At 45.7% G+C, this 23744-nt stretch overlaps 1 protein-coding gene across 4 annotated transcripts in view; it reads left to right on the top strand.

Moving 5' to 3' along the window:
* RAI14 (retinoic acid induced 14) overlaps nt 1–23501 on the top strand; it is a 122090-nt gene extending 98589 nt beyond the window's left edge. For 3 of the 4 annotated variants that reach the window (XM_077346941.1, XM_077346942.1, XM_077346940.1), the window contains 10 exons: nt 1284–1462; nt 2378–2406; nt 5458–5547; nt 6089–6175; nt 9591–9651; nt 11884–12002; nt 17215–18744; nt 19696–19845; nt 20695–20760; nt 21014–23501. In XM_077346941.1, the coding sequence (XP_077203056.1) occupies nt 1284–1462; nt 2378–2406; nt 5458–5547; nt 6089–6175; nt 9591–9651; nt 11884–12002; nt 17215–18744; nt 19696–19845; nt 20695–20760; nt 21014–21115 (2413 nt within the window). In that variant the 3' untranslated portion in view covers nt 21116–23501. The remainder of the gene's footprint in view (nt 1–1283; nt 1463–2377; nt 2407–5457; nt 5548–6088; nt 6176–9590; nt 9652–11883; nt 12003–17214; nt 18745–19695; nt 19846–20694; nt 20761–21013) is intronic. The other variant, XM_077346943.1, reaches the window with a different exon arrangement.
* The last annotated feature ends 243 nt before the right edge of the window (nt 23502–23744 follow it).

A 23744-nucleotide genomic window follows, 5' to 3' on the forward strand; every position in this document is an offset into this window, starting at 1 on the left:
CTGGCAACTTACAGCATTAACAAAATGCCACAATTCTGGCTTTTGTGTGGGAAAAGACTATATCTCCAAGAGGGGTCCTTCTCTGGTCCCTTCTTCCATCCTAGGCTGATTGCAAGCAGGCTGATTGATGATTGCACATATATTTATATAGGTAAAGGTAAAGGTATCCCCTGTGCAAGCACCGGGTCATGTCTGACCCTTGGGGTGACGCCCTCTAGCGTTTTCATGGCAGACTCAATACGGGGTGGTTTGCCAGTGCCTTCCCCAGTCATTACCGTTTACCCCCCAGCAAGCTGGGTACTCATTTGACCGACCTCGGAAGGATGGAAGGCTGAGTCAACCTTGAGCCGGCTGCTGGGATTGAACTCCCAGCCTCATGGGCAGAGCTTTCAGACAACATTTCTGCTGCCTTACCACTCTGCGCCATAAGAGGCTCTTAATGTATTTATATATCTATTTAATTTATTTATTCATTCATTTATTTATTTGGGTTTTTATACCGCCCATTCTTTGCAGCTCTGGGCGGTTTACATTGAAACATTATCTAACCTTACATGGAACATATGAACAGCTTTTATACATGGCAGCTACAGTGAGCAGATTCATTTTTGATGGATTCAAATCTTTTAAAATCTTTACATTGTTTTTACTACTTTAATTGTTTCATCAAACTGTTGTAGACCACCCAAGGTGGCTATGCCAAGAGGGACGGTCATAGAAATTTAACTATAGATAGATAAAATAAATATGGTCATATCAAGATCTTGCCCATCCTACCTCTCTTGGAGGTTGAAGTCTACATGGGCATAGAGCCTCTTGTGGATAGTCCGGACTTGTCCATACAGCTTGGGCCTACATATTGTGCCCTTTATGCAGTTGTGGACATCTGGGAGACCTGGGCATGGGATTGTTGCATTTTTCCATCACAGATAGCCCCATAATAAGCTTATGTTCTCTCGGCCATTGAGAGACAAGAGACTAGAAACCCATCAACAAGCAGCCAGTTGGGTGACCAACTCTTCTTCTTTTTCATAGGCTCCTAGGCTCCTATGGTAGAATTTGAGAAATCAGAATGCCATTTGCCTTCAGATATGCCTCTTTCTCAGTTGCAGGCCAATAGCAGAACAGAGGGTGAGAACTTATGTAGTTGGCACCTGTATCTGTAGTACAGTTGATCATTTACTGTTGATTGAACTTGGAGGCACCAGTCCTGCACGAACATAGATGAAGCCTGTTAGCACATTATTTTTCACCCTTGGGGTGTCTCTCTCCCTCCTATCTAGAACCAGTTTGATGCTGGCGTGCGAAGGTGGAAACCTCATCATCGTGGACCTCCTGGTCAGAAAAGGGGCAGACGCGAACTTAGTGGATGCACTTGGACACAACGCCCTACATTACTCCAAAGTCTCCGAAAATGCGGCAATCCAGAACCTACTTCAGTCGAAAATGGTTCAAGAGGCTGGTAGGTCTAAGTCAATCTTTCTTAAACTGTGCTGTATGTCCTCAAGAATTCTCAAGAGACATCCCAAGACTTCCTACTGAGCCCATTGCACTTCCGTCTTTGGATCCATCTTCTTCCGCTCAGAGTGGAACTGTGACATTGAGCTGAGAACATGGTGCAGCCTTTGTGGAGTTACAGTGGTGGAATGTGCTGTCAGGTTGCAGCAGACCTGTGGTGACCCCGTAGGTGCTTTGCCATTGCCTGTCTCATGGCAAACTTGGACTTCTTGGTGGTCTCCCATCAAGATACTATCTAACCACCAACTCTGCTAAGTTTCCAAGATCCAAATGGATTGGGCTAGCCTGGCCCATCCAGGTCAGTGTTTGATCAGGCCAGGAAGGAGCTATACAGCCTCAGGTATCCATACCAGTGATAGCATATTTTGAGAGCTCCTTCCTTTCAAAATCTGCTGCTGCAAGTTAAATTAGTATAGCATCCAGAAACGTAAATAGTAAGTGGTGATTGGGTTATCAAAGTCATGTTTTCTATCATTGTAATTGTGCTTTTTGCTCTGACCTGGCTATCACAAGTTAGCCCAATCTTATCAGATCGCAGAAGTTGGGGTTAACCCTGGTTAGTATTTGAATGGGAGACCATGCAGGAAGCCCATGCAAGCCACCTCTGTTCACATTTTGCCTTGAAAACCCTATGGGAGGGGTGACCAAACTGAGGTCCATGGACTACAGTTACCATGAGCCACAGCAAGTTGGTTACAGCTTGATAGCGCTTTCTCTCACCACCAAATGTGCTTTGTTTGGATCAAAATTCTGTTGAATTTCAAGTAATCACGAGTTTAGCATCTCAAGGACATGAACCTCGAGCACAGAGACGATGGCTCTTGTCATTTGTATAAAATACAGTGTTTTCTTTCTGCAGATCTCAAGTCACCAACAAAGCCAAAGCAGGTAAATAGAAACACCACCAGATATCCTTCATGGTTTTATTATAGTTTGTTTTTGTATTGCAGGAGGGGGGGGGGAGGATTTAAGTGCTTATTGTTATGTATTTGTGTTATGTGTTTGTTATGCGTTTGTGTCCAAATCTTGAGAAGCATTTTCACTTTTGTCAAACTCTTCCACTGCTTCCTATAAATTTTTAACTGTGCCTGGAGCGAGTGCATGACGGAGGATGGCTTTCTTCCTCCACCTCAAACCAGGGGTTGAAATGACCATACCAGTTGGAGAGACTCAGCCAATTAAAACCCAAGATAGGTGATATTTGATTGTGATTGCTGGGTTGAATAATGGAACCTTCCAGATGAGGTGGATCCACCATGAGCTTTTTAGTGCATTCCACATTATTGGAAAGGAGACAGGTAGTCACAATGAGGTGTGAGCTACCATTTTTGTGACGCTTTGAAAGGTCCAAGGGAGTTTTTTCCTCATAGTAAACTACAGTAGTTTACAACTCTTCCTAAAAAGTGTTCTGTCCTCACCTGGAGATGTTGGTGAACCAAATAACCGTGCGGGGGTATTTCTATTTCATGATGAACTCTCCTAGATACAGAAGTAAACAGGCCTTATATTTCAGTAGAGCAGCCTTTCTAAACGTTTCTACAGTCGAGAAACCCCTGAAACATTCCCCAAGCTTCGAGATCCACCCCCAGAAGTGGTGCACTTGTGCAGAATGTGGTTGGGAAGCATAGCTGTGTACAAGCCGGCCCAGGGCCCCTCCCCTTCCCACCCCCTCTCAGCCCATTATTGGCCATTTTGGAAAGGGAGGCGGGTCGACATCATCATATCTGATCATACCACCCGATAAATGTTTAGCAAATTGAAAATATATATTAAAAAGTAATTAACCCCCACCCATTCGGGAAACCCCTCCAGGGCTGTCAAGAAGCAGCCAGAGAGTAGCTGAGCTAGTACCTGATCTAGAAGAAGAAGAAGAAGAAGAAGAAGAGGAGTTGGTTCTTATATGCCGCTTTTCCCTACCCGAAGGAGGCTCAAAGCACCTTACAGTCGCCTTCCCATTCCTCTCCCCACAACAAACACCCTGTGAGGTGGGTGAGGCTGAGAGAGCCCTGATATCACTGCCCAGTAAGAACAGTTTTATCAGTGCCGTGGCGAGCCCAAGGTCTCCCAGCTGGCTGCATGTGGGGGAGCGCAGAATCGAACCCGGCATGCCAGATTAGAAGTCCGCACTCCTAACCACTACACCAAACTGGCTCTCTCTACACCAAACTGGCTCTCTCTACACCAAACTGGCTCTCTAGAGAGTAGCTGAACTAGAGCGTAGCTGAACCAGAATACTGTCCACTTCCTGTCTAATACCATCCGTCCAAACTGCGCAACAATATGGTGCCCAGAATCTCTTAGCATCACATCAAAGACGGCTAGCATAAATACATTACAATTGGATGTATTATTCATTGTCATTGTCTTTGGACTCAATCCACAAGAAAGTGCCTTATCCGGAGTTTGATGTTTGGACTGTTAAGGTCAACCTAGTCCGTTTTGATTGGCAGCATCTCTACAGGCTCTCAGGTTGAGGTCCTTCAAAATGTGTACTACCTGTTGCTTGAACTGGAGATTGAACTGGGGAACATCGCAGCCCCTGTCCTGTTGTGCAGAAACAACATGTGAATTGCTTTAAAGCCATAAGCTGCTGCAGTGAAGCCACCGGCCAGTGCGTGGGTGCAGTGCTTGTCTAGTTCATCCCCTTGCAAAATTAATTGACATGGTGGCTTGTGTTTATACTCAGGCAAATTAGAAACCTTCCTGTCTTCCAGTAGAGAGGAAGAGTTCAGACTTGGCTGTGCGGAGTGGTCACATCCAAGCCACTGTGGCATCTGAAATACTTGATCAACTTTCATTGGTCTCAGTGACTTTTAGGCAGAAGTAAGTGCTCAAGGAACATGGAGCCGTTTCCTTGGAGGCCCGCACTTTTTATCTTAATTTTTTTTTTAAAGCATCAACTCAAAAGATGCGTGCGAAAGATTATCACATTGAGAAACTTGACGTGAGCAGCCAGCTGGACGTAAAACTTGTGAATCATCTCTTTAAAACTTGTGAATCATCCCCCTTGTTGTGCCAAGGGTTCCTTAGTATTGGGGTTTTCAACAGTGATAGAAACCTGTTGAAGACCAGGACAGCAAGCAGCGGAGGAGAAGGAAAGGTGGGTGGCATCATAGGCCATCTTTTAGTGCCACGTTTTGCAAAATGCAAGCTCAGGAGGAGGGTTGTGGCAAAGGGAGTGTCAACATTCTAGACTGTAGAACAGGGGTAGTCAAACTGCGGCCCTCCAGATGTCCATGGACTACAATTCCCAGGAGCCCCTGCCAGCGAATGCTGGCAGGGGCTCGTGGGAATGGTAGTCCATGGACATCTGGAGGGCCGCAGTTTGACTACCCCTGCTGTAGAAGGCTTCCCTGTGAATTGCGAGGGAAGTGGGGGAAAGGAGCCTCTCTGGTTGTCTCGAAAGAGGTTTTGGCACTGCACAGGACGATTAACAAACTGCTTGGCGCTGCAAATAGCCGTGCATTTTGAGAACTCTGCTAAGGAGGAAAACTGTGTGCTTCTATTCACTAAATTTAATTGTGCTGCAGCATGTGTTGCGAATGGCGGCAGGATGAGCTCATGGTTTTTTAACATGTGTTAATACCTTTGCACAGCTCCAGAAGCGTAGCCGGGTTAGTCTGTGTGTAGAAGTGGAAAAGAACAAGAGTCTAGGAGCACCGTAACGACTAATGAAATTTGCGGGAGGGGAGGAGATTTCCTGAGTACCCTGCCACAAATTGTATTCGTTTTTAAAGGGATGCAGGACTCCTGCCCTTTTCTGCTTCTGCATGGGGCACTCCTTGGTTGAGATGAGGCATGAATGGTTTTGCAGGGGAGGGGGGGGAGAGTTGTACCTTTTCTCCTTTCATTTCCACCTTGAGAATAACACTTGATAACACAGAGCTTACTAACCAGACTAACAAGACCTCCCTTTTTCTGGCCCTGTGAACCTTCCAGCATGACCCAGCCTCTAGATTAAGTTCAGAAAGAAGTGGAACTCCAAAAAAACGCAAAGCCCCTCCACCACCACCTGTCAGCCCTATCCAGGTAACGCTCAAGTCCCTCTCGAACACGTGGCTACATAGAGGATGGGGAGGGTCGAAGGACTGGCCCGCTGAGAACGGATCCGGTTAAATTTTGCTGCATGCAGACCTCCTTTTTATATTTGCGTGTGTGTGTGTCTCATGTGTCCCGAGGGTTATTCTTGCAAGGACCAAAATAGGGCGTCCCCATTGAAATCCCTACATTAATTATACTTTGTTCAGTGGCCGTCAGACGGCATGCTAAGTCTAGAGCCAAAGAGATAATAAGGACAAAGCGTTTTCGTCCGATGCTGGTGGCCTCTTCGGTCAGTGAGCGGCTTTACGTTCCCGTCCATAAACCCACATCGTTGTCTATGGGGAGAGGCAGCAACTAATCTAGAAGGTTAAACTGCGGCCTTAGTCAGACAACTGTTTCCTTGGGCTGCTTGACTGCTGCCGGTAGAAGACACCGGCTGAATAAGTTTGCCTTCCTGCAGTCGTGGGGAATGATGGCTCAGGTTCCCGAGAGCCGGTCGGTAACGCTCAAATTCGTCCGTCTTTTCCAGCTCAGTAATCTCTCCTCTCCGCATTCTACGACTTCCACTCCGGTACCTGGGAAAGGCCAGCCTTTTTTTGCCGAGCAGGGATCCAAGGTATGTCTTCTAGTCTCATTTCGGATTACACATATGGTAGTTCCAAAGGGCCGCCGTGCTGGCCTTGCAGTAGAACAGCGAGTTTCTAGTCCTCTGGCACTTTTAGAGGGCGACAAGATTGTGGGGATGTAAGTTTTTAAAAGTCACTGGATACGAAAATCTTGTTGATCTCTAAGGTAGTACTGGACTCAAATCCAGCTGAAATATGGCAGAGTTGTTTATTGGGGTTAATGTGTGGTGATGAGGGGCAGTCTCCCCTTCCAGCTTGGTATATTGGTTAAGAACAGTGGCTTCTAATCTGGCAAGTTGGTTTTGATTCCTCGTTCCTCCACATGCAGCCAGCTGGGTGACCTTGGGCTCACCACAGTCCTGACAGAGCTGTTCTCACAGAGCAGTGACATCAGGGCTCTCTCAGCCCCACCTACCTCATTGGGTGTGTGTTGTGGGGAGAGGAAGGGAAGGCGATTGGAAGTCGCTTTGAGACTCCTTTGGGTAGAGAAAAGTGGCATATAAGAACCGACTCTTCTTCTTCTTCCATCTTTTGCTGTCCCATAGAGTCTGAGGCTTTCAGAAGGTCCTCTCTCTCTCTCTCTCTCTCTCTCTCTCTCTCTCTCTCTCTCTCTCTCTCTCTCACACACACACACACACACAAGGAATCCTAATTTACACATCTTTGGAATTAAAAATCAAAGGTTGTCTCACACACAAAATCTGATTTCCACATAGTAAAACCTTATCTGATTTGTCAAAAAAGTTTTAAAATAGTTAGCAGATCTTGGAAATGTTTAGATTCAGCTGTCAACCTGAATATTGTGTTCACAAACTTCTTATCAAGCTTTTTAAAAAGGCTTTTTTCCTCCCTCCAAAAAAGAAAAAAGACTATAGTTCTGAAATAAGTCTGGCTTACATGTTTGGGAAGAATCAGTTAAGACAACAAAGAAGAAATTGGTGAGACTGAGATTTAAGGAGGTCCTTGTATTCCTTTTTGAAGCGATGTTGGTTCTGGATTAGCAATATATAATGGAAAGAAATGGAAAGTTAAAGGAGGGTCTGCCTCTGAAATAGAACTGCTCATTTTTTTGTCCCTTAAGCCAGTGGTCCCCAACCTGCGGGCTGCGGACCGGTACCGGGCCACAAAGGCCATGGCGCCGGGCCGCAGCTCCCTCTCCCCGCCCCCCCCCCGCAAGCTTGCGGCCCGGGAAGCTTCTTACTGCGGGAGGGCGGGGAGAGGGAATCAGGACCGGGCCACGCCCGTGCGGGCGCGGCCCGATGTGTGGGCGCGGCCTGATGCGTGGGCGCGGCCCGAGGGCGCGGCCGATGCGTGGGCGCGACCCGCGGACGCAGCTGATGCGTGGGCGTGGGCGTGGCCCGATGCCCTGCCGGTCCCCAACCTCAGAAAGGTTGGGGACCACTGCCTTACGCTGCAAGTTATCCTACATATATTTTATTTATCTGTGTACATTACTGGGATTCAAAGTGTATTACTCAGAGTGAGCCTGTACAGACACATGGAGGGACAGCCAGATTTGTGTTGTAGAACCAACTAGAAATAGCTTTAGGTTCTTTTATTTATAGTCATTTTAGACCATCATCAGAATAGCATCACAGTTTAGACAAAATATGTAACACTAAAAAACAAACAATAACACAGTAATTAAAAGTCTACAACTTTTCTTTAAAAAATTTTTTTGTAAAAATTAAATATAAGAGGAAAAAATTATTTTATTTTTTTTAAAGATAAATGTAAGATTCTACAAGATCTGGATATACAACCAGTCTAAAATCTGGATGAAAAGAAGGTGGTTATTTAATCATATTAAACCTTTACTGATGTGGTGTATGTTAATGACGGCAAAACAAAATCTAGCAATTCAGATGGTTGAAATATAAAAAAAGAATGAAGCAAAGTGTTAACATGGCACATTAAACTGTGCAAAATTACATAGAAAGATTTAGCTTCAGCAAACTGTCATGTAGACCTAGTCATTTTGTGAATAATTTTGCAGTGTTGCTCTGTTGCCTACACAAAAAAAAGCCTTCTTGAATAATTCCATTTTGCATATATAAATATATAATAAATAAATAAATATCTGGCGAAGAATGTGGACCTTCCTGACCCCCTCAAGCAGACCATTTCTCAAGGTGGGGCCAGAATAGAGAAGCCCCACATTCAGGCAGTTGTTGATTTTACCCATTTGCAGGTTCGCTGTGTCAACGGCAGCAGATCATAGAATCATAGCGATGGAAGGGACCTCCTGGGTCATCTAGTCCAACCCCCTACACTGTGCAGGACACTCACAACCCTTTAGCTCATCCACTGTCACCTGCCACCCCATTGAACCTTCACAGAATCAGCCTCTCCATCAGATGGCTACCCAGCCTCTGTTTAAAGATTTCCAAAGATGGAGAACCCACCACCTCCCGAGGAAGCCTGTTCCACTGAGAAACCACTCTAACTGTCAGGAACTTCTTCCGGATGTTTAGACGGAATTTCTTTTGAATTAATTTCATCCCATTGGTTCTGGTCCGTCCCTCAATCCAATAGGAGCAACAAGGATGCCTGACCTGCGTCTACATTTAGACAGAGGTTGTCAACTGAAGCCAGCAGAGCTGTCTCCATCCCATACACCTGTCTGAAACCAGACTGAAAAGGGACTAGGCAGATGAGCTAAGCAAGAAGACCTGGAGATGGTCTTCTACTGTCCTCTGTAGGGATGTTTTTTTTTTTCTTGCAGGAGGCACATCACCATCTCTTCAGGTGGTCTAGGGAAGATGTTTTCAGTTAGCAACCGATTTACAAGAGATACCAAGGGTTTGTTGATGTGATGCTTGCATGATTTTAGAAGAAGAAAAAGAACTGGCTTTTATATTCTGCTTTTCACTATCCGAAGGAGTCTCAAAGCGGCTTACAATTGCTTTCCCTTCCTCTTCCCACCACCGCATGAGGCAGGCGGGGTTGAGAGAGCCCCGACAGCATTACTCTGAGAACAGCTCTAACAGGACTGTGACTAGCCCAAGGTCACCCAGCAGGCTGAATGCGAAGGAGGAAGGAATCAAACCTGGATCACCAGATTAGAAGCCACCATTCTTAACCACTACACCAAGCTCCCATCTTTTGGAAGCCAGGATGGGCAAGGATCCAGGGCACAAGAGCTTGGAAACCATCATGGAAACTGGGTCAAAGTGGCCCAGATCTTCCAGTGTCTCAGAAAGGCAACTGCATCAAAAGTCAAACGATATGCAGATGTTTAAATTGAACCAGCCCTTTAAAGAATCACTAAACTACATTAATCTCTAATTGCGTTGCCAACTGGATTATGCCAGTCGCTCCTCCCAAGGAACCTTCCTGTTTTGCAAATGCGTCCCTCAGTTGAAATCGGCCTCCTTAGTCAACTCCCCTGCATTTGTGTTTCAGCAAGAAGAGAACAGTGCGGCTCGCGGTGAGAGCAAGGAAAGGATGAGCTCGAGCGCTACAGGTAAGGGGAAGGAAAGATGCTGCGTCCGAATGCTTCTACAGCCAGCCTTCCATCCGCTGGTTACTAGAAGCTGGACCCCCACCACCATTTGGCTTCATGAGCCATTGTGAGCATCAGCCCACTTGAACAGGTGCCCTAAATTTCCCAGGGGAAGGTGGTGGGCTGGTCAGTGAAGAGAAGTTTGTGGAGATTCCTTCACATCTCCAAGTACAGCTAGAAGTGGTCTTAGGGATTCCAGATCCCTGGGCAGAATTCCAGGGATCACTGGAGCATAATTGGGTCATCTGCCTTAGCTATAATGCTGTGGCATTCTCACTGTAGTTCATGGAAAGCTACTTCCCCATTTACTGTCAGAAGAAGAGTTGGTTCTTATATGCCGCTTTTCTCTACTCAAAGGAGTCTCATAGCGGCTTGCAATTGACTTCCCTTTCTCTCCCCACAGCAGACACCCTGTGAGGCAGGTGAGGTTGAGAGAGCTCCGAGAGAAACTCTGACTGGCCCAAGGTCACCCAGCTGGCTGCATGTGGGCGAGGAGTGGGGAATCAGACCCAGTCCTCCACATTACAAGCTGCCGCTCTTAACCACTATACAGCTGGCTCTACCGTAGTCACTCCCTGTGTGCCCCCACCCCACTAAGCCCTCTCCTACAATAATAAGAAGATGGAGCCATTAATATTACATCTTTAGCTATAAGCTTTTTAATTGTCAGAGGGCTTCTGTGTATGTCTCCCCCCCCCACCCCCCGCCACACACAGATTGTTGAACCTTAGCCAGCCCTTGTATCTGGAGTAACTTTAGGGTGGGGGGGCTGGGACACTGATATTTTTAGAATTTTGTTCTGATTTTACTGTCTTTTATTTAAGCTGGTTTTAAATTAGGTGAGCTGTTCTGTGGTATTGAACTTGTTTAATTCATGTTGCGCTATATGGTTGTTAGCTGCCTTGAGCAGCAATTGCTGTGGGAGAGAGCAAAGCTAAAACTGAAAAATAGGTAGGTAGGTAGGTAGGTAGGTAGGTAGGTAGGTAGGTAGGGATGTCCTCTCCTTGCTTTCTCCACAGCAAGGGGTGCAGTAGCTCAGGTGAGAGTGGAGAGAGAGCCAATGCGTCCGGAAGATAGCCAGGGGGCTTGAAGAAGGAAGATGAAAAATGCCATCCCCCCCGGGCCTGGCTTGCCCCCTCCCTGGGATCCCTTGTCTGCAACTGCTGTCCAACAGTTGTGTAGGTGCTGGGAGGAGAATGTGGGGGCTGCACGTAAGAGTGAGGGGTTATCGGAGAGGGGGCATTTCGGTTCTATCCCTGGCATTAGGCCCCATTGCTCAAGGAGGCTCGTGCCTTTTTATTTATTTATTAAATTTATATACCGCTTTCCCATACAGCCCAGTGTGGTTTACAGCATGGTCCAAAGTACAATACAAAAATATAATGCCTATACTACAAGTTAATCTCCGCAACTTTGGATGGACATTTCAAGTACTTAAGACAGTAAACGAGTTGACCAAACCCTGATCGGCTTTCGATGTATCCATTGGGCATTTCTGGTGGGGGGTTCTGGAGGACCCAGTAGATGTTATCAAAACAGATGTTCTCTCTGAGCTCTCTCAGCCCCACCTACCTCATAGGGTGTTTGTCGTGGGGAGAAGAGAGGTTGGCAATCATAATCCACTTTGAGTTTCCTCCAGGTAGTAAAAAGCGGATTATGAAAAACCCAGCTCTTCTTCTTCTGTCTTAATTTCAGTAGGTTTCCAGTAGGGTGGATTTGGGCTCTCCAGTAGCCTAGGAGCAAGCTGAGGTCCTTTTGCAGCTGGGGATGCTGTGGGGTCTGCTTCAATTGGGGCTGCAGTGACATGGCAATAGGGACATAGGCTTGCCCATCCTGCATTGTAGGTGTCACCTGGGTCCAAACAAAGTTGATGGTGCCCCTTAGTACAGCTTGCTCCTGGCTACCAGGAGCCCACCAAGATTTCCCCCAGTAAATTAAACTTCCAGTCGCCACTGAATAGGTTGTAGTGAAAACAAGAGCCGATTCTAGACTTCAAAGCAGTTTTGATAACATTTCATGCTCCCATTCTAAGGAACATAGATTTTTTTAATCCTCACAATAGCCTTGAAATAAGTTGGACTGAAAGCAAGGGACTGAGTGAGGGTTTGTACCCGAGTGTATCTCGTCCAACCATTACCTTTCACCAGCTCAGAAATCATCCTGTTCCTTCACCTCTCTCACCTATTTATGCAGGCGCTGATGGTTTACTGGATGCAAGTCCAGGGGCAGACCAGCAAGAACTCTTTTTACTGTTACAAGCCAAAATTGCTACTCTGACCTTGCATAATAAGGAATTGCAAGAAAAGTTGCAGGTATGTACATGTTAGAACTGGCCTCAACCCAAAACAGAAGCAGTACTTGTGTGTGTGTGGGGGGGGGGGGACAACATCAGACATCAAGTTTGCAAAACTAGTGGGTTTGGGGCTAAAATGTGACCTGTTTGTACATTAGCATTTGAAACTTTTGTCTTCGGTTATTAAGCGGGGACAGTAAAAGCTCTGTTTACTGGTGCTTATAGGGAATGGATGTTGCATGTTCATCAAATGTGCTGGATGTTTGGTGTGTGTGTGTGTGTGTTTGTGTGTGAAGTGCTGCCAAGTCAACTTACAGCAACCTTATGAGTTCATAACCTCCAAAATGACCCATCGTTAACAGTTTTGCTCAGGCCTGGTGAACTGAGGGCCCTTGTGGCTTCCTTGATTGAGTCAATCCATTTCAGCTTGATGTAGTGGTTAGGAGTGCGGACTTCTAATCTGGCACGCTGGGTTCAATTCTGCACTTCCCCACATGCAGCCAGCTGGGTGACCTTGGGCTTGACACAGAACTGATAAAGCTGTTCTGACCGAGCAGTGATATCAGGGCTCTCTCAGCCCCACCTCCCTCACAGGGTGTCTGTGGTGGGGAGAGGAAAGGGAAGGTGACTGTAAGCCACTTTGAGACTCCTTCAGTAGAGAAAGGTAGCAAATAAGAACCAACTCTTCTTCTTCTTCTTCATGTTGGATCTTCCTCTTTTCCTGCTGCCTTCAACTTTTCCTAGCATTATTTTCTTTTCCGGTGACTCTTGCCTTCTAAAGTGGCCAAAGTACAATAGCCTCAGTTTAGCTTGTAGGGAGAGTTTAGGCTTGATTTGTTCTAGAAACCCTGATTAGCCATTTTGTTGCTCTACATTATCCATAAAACTCTCCTAAAACCCCACATTTCAAATGAACCCACTTCCTTCCTGTCCGCATTCTTTGTTGTCCAATTCCCTATAAATAGTAATGGGGAATACCGTGGCATGAATTACCTTGATCTTGGTCGTCAGTGACCCATCCTGACACTTCTGGATCTTTTCTAGCCTCTTCTAAGTCTGTCCTTCAGGCTTCTTGGTTGCAGTCCCTTCTGGTTGATGACTGAGCTAAAGAATAGAGAATCTTAAAACAATTTCAGTTTCATTATCAGCCTTGTAGTTGTATATTTCCCCCAGAGCCATTGCTTTTGTCTTCTTGACGTTCAGCAGTAATCCTGCTTTGACATTTTCTACTTTAACTTTCACCAGTTGTCCTTTCAAGTCTTCGGGGTTTTCTGCCTGTAAAGTGGTGTTATCTGTATATCTCAAATTGCTAATGTTCTCTCCCAGTTTTCACTCCACCTTTATCTGGATCTAATCCAGCTTCCCTTATGATTTGTTCAGCATATAGATTGAAGAGATGGGGAGATAAAATACATAGAAAACAGGAGACATAAAATGCATAATGCAGAATGCATAATACATGAAATACAATGGAAAACCATTTTGTTTCTCCATATTGTGTTCTAATTCTTGCCAAGAGTATAACTTGCGCCTCAAAACAATCAAAAAGTTGTAGCACCCCCATTCTTTTTTTAAAAAAACAGCCATAACTTTTTATGATCTCTATACATCATCGAAATGTCAGGAACTTAGAGAATGCTTTGTTGCATTCTATGAAAACACAAGCTGATTTTCTTCTGAAATTCTTTTATATGTTCCAGTGGCCATCATAAATTTGCAATATGGTCTCTGATACCTCATCATTTTCTGAATCCAGCTTGAACATCTGGGCCATACTTGTTCCATATATGTTAACAGTCTTCGTTATAAGATTTTGAGCATTGTTTTACTTGCATGAGAAATTAGGGTGATGGTTTGAGAACTGCTGTAGTTGACTCTCCTTCTTTCAGAATTGGAATGTAAAGTGACCATTTCCGGTCTGTGGGGCATTGTTTTGTTTTCCATACTCATTGGCATATTCTTGTTTAAGTTTTGATTTTCTGTCATTTTGTTGCTCCACATTATCCATAAAACTCTACTCCAAACCCTCATTTCAAATGAACCCACTTCCTTCCTGTCCACTTTCCTTGTTGTCCAATTTTCACACTCACACATAGTAATGGGGAATACCGTGGCATTAATTACTTTGATCTTGGCTGTCAGTGACCCATCCTGATGCTTCTGGATCTTTTCTAGCCTTGTCAGGCTTCTTGGTTGCAGTCCCTTCTGGTTAATGACTGAGCTAAGGAATAAAGGTAAAGGTAAAGGTATCCCCTGTGCAAGCACCGAGTCATGTCTGACCCTTGGGGTGACGCCCTCTAGCGTTTTCTTGGCAGACTCAATACATGGTGGTTTGCCAGTGCCTTCCCCAGTCATTACCGTTTACCCCCATCAAGCTGGGTACTCATTTTACCGACCTCGGAAGGATGGAAGGCTGAGTCGACCTTGAGCCGGCTGCTGGGATTGAACTCCCAACCTCATGGGCAAAGCTTTAAGGCGGCTGCCTTACCACTCTGCGCCACAAGAGGCTCTTGAGCTAAGGAATAGATAATCTTAAAACAGTTTCAGTTTCTTCATCATTAGCCTTGCAGTGGCGTAATTCCCCCAGAGTCATTGCTTTTGTCTTCCTGCAGCTTCTGTTGATATCCAATCTACTCCTTGTGATTTGTTTCTCCCAAGCTTTCATTTAGCTTTCTAAAATTGTAGGTTCTTCTTCAAAAGTTCCTTCTTGGAAGCAATCTGTCATTATTTCATCTTGTCAGTGGATTTCTTCAGTACATTGTTTCCGTCTTTTCTTTATTATGTCCTGTTCAGTTTCTCACCATGCCCCAACTGTGCTTTAGATTTCCCTTTGATTTCTTGGATCCTGTAGAACAGATCTCTTGTTCTTCCTTTATTGTGGCTCTCTTCTGTTTCTTCACTCTAGTTGTTCTAGTTCTCTTTGTCTATGTGCAAGTTGCTGGGATGATGCATTTTTCGATTCTATATCTTCCACCTTTTACTTTTGCTTCTCATCTGTTTCTAGCAATTTTAAGAATTTCATGAGTCCTCCAATGAGGGTTTTCTCTTCTTTTGTTTACAAGAGCAGAAGCCCATCAGTGGCTATCAGCTATTATATATATTGCTTTAGGATGCTTTGGGCTGATCCTGCGTTGAGCAGGGGGTTGGGCTAGATGGCCTGTATGGCCCCTTCCAACTCTGTGATTCTATGATAGCTGGAACGCTCAGTCTAGGGCAGTGCTCTGCATTCTTGGTGCTTGGGGGGCAAAAGTGGGAGGGCTTCTGGAGTTCTAGTCCCAATGGTGAGACCACCTGATGGCACCTGGTTTTTGGCCACTGTCACAGATTGCTGAACTGGATGGGCCATTGACTTGATCCAACATGGCTTCTCATATATTCTTAGGGACAGTCTTTGCACATTCTTCTTTGATAATCGCTCTGGTTTCAACTCATAGTTCTTCTGGTTCATGTTCGCTTGAACTGTGTTATGTAACTCTGTTCTTTACGTGATCTTTAAACTTTTGTTGAAAGTGGGACTTTACACAAGATAAAAAAACAACAAAACCCCTCAAATGTCAAGGCTACAGAGATACTGGGGGTTTAGCCTAAAATGAGGCCTGTTTTTGTATCTGTATTTGAAAGATTTTTCTCATCACTTATTAAGCTGGTGCAGTAAATGCTTTGTTTTATCCAGACTACACAAGCAAGATGTTTTATTCCATAGTCACTGGACTCATTAGTCCAACTGTTCGAAGTATGAAAGTGCTGGACAATTTCGTCTTTCACACACACAGACCGCTTGCTTAACTTGTGCATCTCATTGCTGCAAGATGTATGCATAGAGTCCTAGAGTTGGAAGGGGGTATGCAGGCCATCTAGTCCAACCCCCTGCTCAACGCAGGATCATAGAGTTGGAAGGGGGCATGCAAGGCCATCTAGTCCAACCCCCTGCTCAACGCAGGATCATAGAGTTGGAAGGGGGCATACAGGCCATCTAGTCCAACCCTCTAAAGCATCTATGATAAGTATTTGTCTATCCGCTGCATGAAGATTGCCAATGAAGGGGAGCTCACCACCTCCTTAGGCAGGCAATTTGACTGCTAGACTATGACTGTGAATCCCCCCACTACCCAGATATCTAGCTGGTGCCATTCTACATGTTGTTTAAAACCTTTTCTGCATGTCCGATCCCCTGCTGCCAACAGGAATTGCACCATGCCCTCCTCCAAGTGACCCCCTTTCAACATGATGTAGAGATGACCAGTGCAGTAGCTGGTGTCAAATTTATTGCTGATAGCATCCATGAACAATTTATATTGGAAATCTTTTTCCAAGAGAGCCCACATGGTATAGTGGTTAAGAGTGGCAGCCTCTGATCTGGAGAGCCGGGTTTGATCCCACACTCCTTCTCCAGCTGCAGGTGGCTGGGTGGCCTTGGGCCAGTCTCAGTTCTCAGAGCCCTCTCAGCCCCACCTGCCTCATAAGGGGAGAGGCAGAGAAGGAAGCTGCTTTGAGACTCCTTCAGGTAGTGAAAAGCAGAGTATACAAACCGACTCTTCTTCTTCTTCCAGGAGCCAAAAGTTTTATATGTGACCCCTCATTGTTCTTGGACCAGGTATTAACTTTGATTTCCCTTACATTCTAGACCAGGGGTAGTCAAACTGCGGCTCTCCAGATGTCCATGGACTACAATTCCCATGAGCCCCTGCCAGCATTCTCTGGTAAGGGCTCATGGGAATTGTAGTCCATGGACCTCTGGAGGGCCATAGTTTGACTACCCCTGATCTACACACTGCTATGTACTAATACTACCCATACTATGCTGGTTACCTCCCTTAAGGTTGGAAGGGAACAACAACTCATGTTGTTAACTGTGATAATGGAAGCTAAAACCCCTATGCCAGGGGTGGCCAAACTGTGGTTCTCCAAATGCCCATGGATTTCCATTCCCATGAGCCCCTGCCAGCACATGCCGAGGCTCATGGGAATTGTAGTCCATGGACATCTGGACAGTCACAGTTTGACCACCTCTACCCTATGCTGTTTGTTGCAGAAGGCACATCTGGCTGAATATTTGGAAGCTGGTTGCTGGACTCAGAGGGGGCTTCTCCAGAAAGGCAGTTCTTATATTCCTAAATTCCCAAATCCGCTTAATAACCAGACCTCTGAGAAATAGGCTTCTAGTTCTCACTGTTTTTTCATGATTGTTTGGAACTTTTTAATTTAATAATGCCACCTGCTGCTCCAAACAGGTGAAAGCTGTCAAAGTAGGAGACATGGATGCCACACTGGATTCTTTCCATTCCACCCAAACGGAGTTTGATCGTTCAACAGACAGGCTAAGTGAGAGTTCGTCGGTAACTCAGGAAATAAGCTGCTCCTCTCCCATCAAAAAGCAGGAGCAGGGCAGTGACAATGAAGTAAAAATCAAACAGCTGGAAGATGATTTAAAGGAAGTGCGGAAGAGACTGAACAGCTCAGAAGCAAAAAGGCTGCACTTGGAGACGCAGCTTCATCCTGGAGCTCTGGAAGTGGGCCACTTGTTAAACAACTCCGAGATCTCCGAAAACGGCTCGGACCTCAATCAGAAGCTGAAAGAGACCCAAAGCAAGTACGAAGAGGCTATGAAGGAGGTCCTGAATGTCCAGAGGCAAATGAAACTGGGCCTGGTTGCTTCAGAAAGCAAGGAGGCTGACCTGCAGGAGCTCAGGGCGACGTGCGAGGAGGTCAACCGCCTGAAGGAGGAGTTGAGGAAAGCCCTGGAAGATGCCGAGAGACTCAAGGCGACTGTGAGAGAGATGGAGGCGAAGCTGGAGGAGAACAAGAACAAAATGGCTGGCACCCTGTCTGTGGAACAGGTCGAGGAGATGAAAAACTCCTACGGCTTGGTTATCGAGAACATCAACCAAGAGAAGGCACTGCTCATTGAAAGGTACAAGGAAGGCCAGGAGGAAATCAGGAGGCTCCAGGACAAGCTGAAGAGCCAAATGGAACTGGGGAGCGGCGAGGAAAGGGAGGAGATGAGGGAGGCAAAGAACAGCATGATCAATGACCTCAGAAGACAGGTTGATGAGCTTTCTCGGCTGTACGAAGAAGCCCAGGCAGAGCTTGAAGACTTCAGGAAAAGGAGCACTCCGGAAGAGTCCGACTCAAAATCCATCCCTCTGGAGGAACACGAAAAAATGATAGAGGCCACGGTGTGGCAGAGAGAGCAGGCGGAGAGTGCGTTGTCGGAAATGAAGGCTCAGTATGCCAAGGCATTGAGCGAAGCAACTCAGCTCCAGCAGCTGGTGGATGCTCAGAAGAAGAATTCTGTCTCCATCTCGGAACATCTCCAGGTGGTCACTGCTCTCAGGACCTCGGTGAAGGAATTGGGAGAAGAGATAAGCAGGCTCAGAGAGCTCCTCCTTCTCAAGGAGAGCGAGGTGCAGAGACTGCAGAGGGAGCTGTTAGAAGAAGAGGCGGCGGTGTGTGAAGCTATGGTGCCCAGAGCTCTGTATGAAGAGCTACGGTCTTCGACGGAAGGGGAAGTCAACGGCTTGTCATCCAAACTGAAGGACTTGATGAATGAGAGAGAGAGCTTGTCTGCAGACCTCTCGCAGTTGAGGAAAGAATTTGTGCAAGTGAAAGGGGAGAAAGAGAGCCTCCGTGCTCTCCTCGAAGCTAAGGAGCAAGAAATCAAAGGACTGCTTCAACAGTACCAGCAAGCCCAAGAAGACCTGCTTGAAATGAAGAGGGCTTCAGAGAGTTCCACCAGAATAGAAGAGGACAAAGATAGAAAGGTTAGTGGACATGATGCCTTAAAAGCAGGGGTGGCTATCTTGGTGGGCTGACTCAGGTGGGTCACTGTATCGGTCTGAAGCAATAAGACAAAGTTGGGCTCCAGGAGCAACAACAAAATTTAATTCTGGGTGCACAGGAAAGCTTATGTCCAGAATTAAACATGGCTGGTCTTAAATGCCACTGGGCAAATCCCACTGGAATCAAACTTTGTTCCATCGATGGAGCAAGAGTCACATAGATCTTCACCACCCTCACAATCCTGAGTAATTATCTGGCTGCTGTAGACCCTAGAGAGGGGGGAAAGGAAGAACAAGGGGATCTCAATCAAAAGCTTCTCTGATTCCCATCCTGGACAAATGCTATCGACCAGGCATGGCCAAACTGTGGCTCTCCAGATACTCATGGACTACAATTGCCATGAAGCCCTGCCAGCATGGCCAGTTGGCAAGGGCTCATGGGTAATTGTAGTCCATGAACATCTGGACGGCCACTGTTTGGCCACCCCTGCTGTAGACCCTACCAGATGTGATTGAAGAGTGTAACCAAATTTGCCTAGTTCCACTTCAACCACAGGCAACCTCTTAATGTTAAGTTTTTTTCTTTTGATTTTTGTGTGTAACACAGACGAGTACAAATACTTAAATGCAGTACATGTAGGATCAAGCCACTGGTCCTTATAGCTGTATCTAATGTGACTTCTATGGTTTGAAGTAGAGAAAAACCTTTCCAATCCGCTGCCTGAAACTGTAGTAACGGGAGATGCTGGGAACTGAGGCCCCTTCTACATGCAAATCGGCCATCCTGCTGTTGCGTCGCAGCCCCTCCCCTGCTTGAAGGCTGCAGGCCTTAAGACGCTGAAGCATTTCCGGCTGGGTGCGATACACATCTAGCGATACACAGCCTCCTTCCTGCTCCTTTTTAAATGAGCCCATCTTTTCTTCTCTTCCCAGATAAACGACATGTCTAAGGAAGTCTCCAAATTAAAGGACGCGTTGAACAGCCTCTCCCAGCTTTCCTACGCCACGGGCACACCCAAAAGGCAAAGCCAGCAGCTGGAATTGCTGCAGCAGCAAGTCAAACACCTGCAAAACCAGCTCACTGTAAGTGAAGAAGCTTCTTGGCTCTGCAGATTAGCTTCTGTATGCATTTTTCCGCTTGGCTGTCGGCAGTCCTTCTGCACGGTGGAAGCAGGGACTGAAGGATTCCCAAGAGCCTTCAGAAAGCATCAGGCAGTATTTGTTGTGAGCCTCCAGGGAAGGAGGTCAGTGAATCACAGAATCATAGAGTTGGAAGGGGCCATACAGGCCATCTAGTCCAACCCCCTGCTCAACGCAGGATCAGCCCTAAGCATAGTTCAGACGGTTATAAGTTAAAGCAGCCTTTTTCAACCTTTAGACCTCTAAGGCAGGAGAGGAAATGCAGCAAAAATGCTGGCATTCGCCCTCCCTAGCCTGGTTTTTCACACCAATTGCTGCAGTATTTATCAGACGTTTCCATTGTATAGTCAAAGAAAATTTCAGCTCCCTAATTGACTTAAAGTAGGCTGGCTTGGCAGGCTGCAAGGAGCAACTCCATACACAAGAAGCATGATGATGGAGAAGTGAACAAAGTTCTCCCTCAATGCTTCTCCCAGTGAGGCTTACTCTAGGTACAAGGCTGGCCAAATTGTGGCTCTCCAGAGGTCCATGAACTACAGTTCCCATGAGCCCCTAGGGGGTTCATGGGAATTGTAGTCCGTGGATCTCTGGAGAGCTACAATTTGGCCACCCCTGCAGTCTGGTACATTGTGATGGATGGCAGTTGTGAGCGGTTTTGGGGAGCTGATCTGGGTGAAAAACCAGGGTGTTATGTATGTTCAGTAAATGTAGGCAGCGTATCTTAATACATGTCCCTCTGAAATGTCTGGGCATGGTTTATTTATGTGCATCCATGTGCCTTTTATTTTTTAGGAAACCAAGAAACAACATCAGGAGATTGTATCTGTTTACCGAACGCACCTGCTGTATGCCGTGCAGGTAAGGGAACATTCTTCGTGCATTTCCCATGGCTTGGTTGGCATTGTGGAGAAAAAACAGCCCTTTTCGTTCCTTTTGCAAGAAGGTAGTATTTTTAAATGAGAGTTTATAATGGCTCAGTCTGACTCTGGGAGCTGTTTAAATCGAAATTCAGAAAGAACAATTCGCAGTAACAGCTATTGCTCAGGCGGTTGCCTTTACCAAGTTGCTGATATCTCTCTTGTTGCTTTTCCCCTTCTTAATCCTTTTTTAGGGCCAGATGGATGAGGACGTCCAGAAAGTGCTTAAGCAGATATTAACAATGTGCAAAAGCCAGTCCCAGAAGAAAAGTGAAACTCTCTTTGTCGATCCCTGATGCGCCACTGCCTTGTTCAGAGATTCGCCTTAAATCGAAATTTCACCGGCAAAAACCTCTCGCAGGGGAATTGGGGTTGGCCTCTGCCGCTCTTCTTACTTAATTTTTATGCCCCGTGAGCTAAAACGCCGCCATGTCTTTCCCCTCCCTTGCTTCCGTAAAATACCCAGAATTCCATTTGGAGGGGGTGTTTCTCCGAAAATTGCCATGACTTCTTAAATCAGGGGCGATCAGAGTCTGACCCCACAGTATTAGGTTGGGTTTGAGTGCCGCTTCTTGCACTTCCGGGTCCAATGCATTGGTGCAAGCCAATGCAAGTCCCTGCATGCAAGCTGCATCTGGATGCATGGAAGAAGTTGCGCCGTTGGGGGTGGGTGGGGTGGGATGGAGGCAGGGACTGATGATTCAGATCCTGCTTTATCAAAAAGAAGGACGAAGCTACCTTCTGTGTGTATTTACGACCCTCTGATGTTGGGTATAATTGTAGGTGTAACTTCTGCTTCCAATTTACCAGTGAAACCTTTTTGGGCCTTGTTCAGTGAAAGGAGAAAAAAGCCAAGTTCCTTAGGTGACCGCAGTGTGTCTTTATCTTTACACGGACCTTTGGTAAGTACCAAGTTAGGCAACATAAAAGTGTAGTCGTATACTAGAATCCAGGTAAATGAACTGCTAACTCAGCTAAAACCTCAGTGTCTGTGTGTATCCAGTAGTAGGGCAAGCTATCTATGCAACTCCTTGCAGCGCTGACGGGCGTGGAGCTCGGGAGGAGAAAAACGAACAGTCCGAATAACCACCAAGGGATCTGAACAAAACTCATGATGTTTACAGTGAGCTCTGTCGTCTCACGGCTCCTAACCTCATTTTTGTAAAAAAAAAAATCTTCTTGTCGATATATTTTTACTGGCCCTCCGATTAAGAAGCGTGTTTTGTAACAAAAGCCATTTGCTATGTTGCTCCCCTCCCCCCCGCCCAATTCCTTTGCAGTAGGTTTTTATTATCAAATGCTTCCGACTCGTTGCCTTTTTGCCGTCTTTCTCAATTACCCCAGTGTGTCGGCAATTGTGCGAGACGTTCTTTCCCTACCCTATCTAGAAAGGGCTGTGTTGAAATACTCACAATCAGGAAAGTTGAGGAATGGCACAGTATTCTCTCTCTCTGTCTTTCTCTTTTTAAAATGCCAAATGTCGTTCTACCAACTGGAAGTGCAGGTCGTCCATGTATTGCCTGCGCTTCAGTTCACAGGGTTGTTTGCTACCTTATTTATGTAACACAAGACTGCTCCTGCAGATGATTTCTGTATCTCAAACTCACCTGTCGGGAAAAAGCAAAGGCTTGTTACCTATCTCCAGGAGAAACCCAGCATTACTAGCCCTTTTTAATATAGTACAAACCGTAACGTTTTAATCCTGTCTCACTTGCTGTGTTTTTTCCTGTAATTGCAAACGTACACTATTTACCAGTTCCGAAACCTGCTGTTTAACCACTGTGGCCCTTCCCAAAGCATTGTGGGAGATGTAGATTTCAGAGGATGCCATGAATTCTTACTCAGAAAATCCAGTCGTAAAAGCAAAGTTCCCAGGGCCAATGGACGTTTACGGGTGTAGGCAACCGCTTGCAGAAGCGCTTCCGCACCATAAAAAATTAAGGACGAGAATCTAAAGAGCCTCGTTTAAAAGTCTTTAAGGGGAACAGTTCTCTGTTTATTGGAGCACCACGGGAGAGAACACCTAAACCATCCACACTGCGCATACATATGTGCACTAAAGGGAATGACTATTGCAGCTAGCATATCTCTTCACATAAAGCTCTGGACCTAGCGTGGTAGAGCTACAGCTACGGCAGAAGCATCCTGTGTTCTATAAGTGATGTATCCAGACATGGAACTGCCCAGGTTCTCCTATGACTCAGGGTCTCTGACATGTGCACTGCCCACCTTTTCCCCTCCGTGGCCGTGCCTAAATGGATTTCGTACGACTTCTTGGGCCTTGATTTTTCTTCTCCTTGGTTTTAACTAATTCCTATTAAATTTTGAACAGTATTTTGTAGTTAAGACGTCCTTATTTCCTAGCGGGGGAGGAAACGCTCCAAAGAAATGTGAAAATTTTGCAGCAGCACTTAATCAGAACAAAAATAATGAAATAAAATCTACAATATGCCAATTAAAACGCTGCCAAGTATAAAACTTGAGGAACCATTTTATAGGTTGCCTGACAAAAAACAAAACAAAACACCTTAGCTTTTTACCTTGTTTTGTTTATATGTATTTATTACAATTATCATTGTGAGACATTGGAAATTGTACACTATAGTTTAGTGACGAACCTTTATATGTAATTTTACAGAAGTTTCCTTATTCAACAAATAAATGGTCTTTTTAAAAAAACGGCCTTGTGTTTGATTCATCTATCTCCTTGTTTCTATGAGGGCAGAATTGGAGCTGGGAGTCAGAAATACCCCTGACAGTATGTCCTTGATGAGAATGTTTTGATTCCCCCCCCCATACTGGATTTCCTTTTAATAACAAGGCATTCTAGACTAGATGGATTTTATGAGGTGATTTTGAGGGGAGACCAATGTGCAGTTTGTTGCAGTAGTCTAGTCTTGATGTTACTGTGAGTGGATCCAGGTG

This window comes from Paroedura picta, chromosome 7, assembly GCF_049243985.1.
Source record: "Paroedura picta isolate Pp20150507F chromosome 7, Ppicta_v3.0, whole genome shotgun sequence".
NCBI classification, from domain to species: Eukaryota; Metazoa; Chordata; class Lepidosauria; order Squamata; family Gekkonidae; genus Paroedura; species Paroedura picta.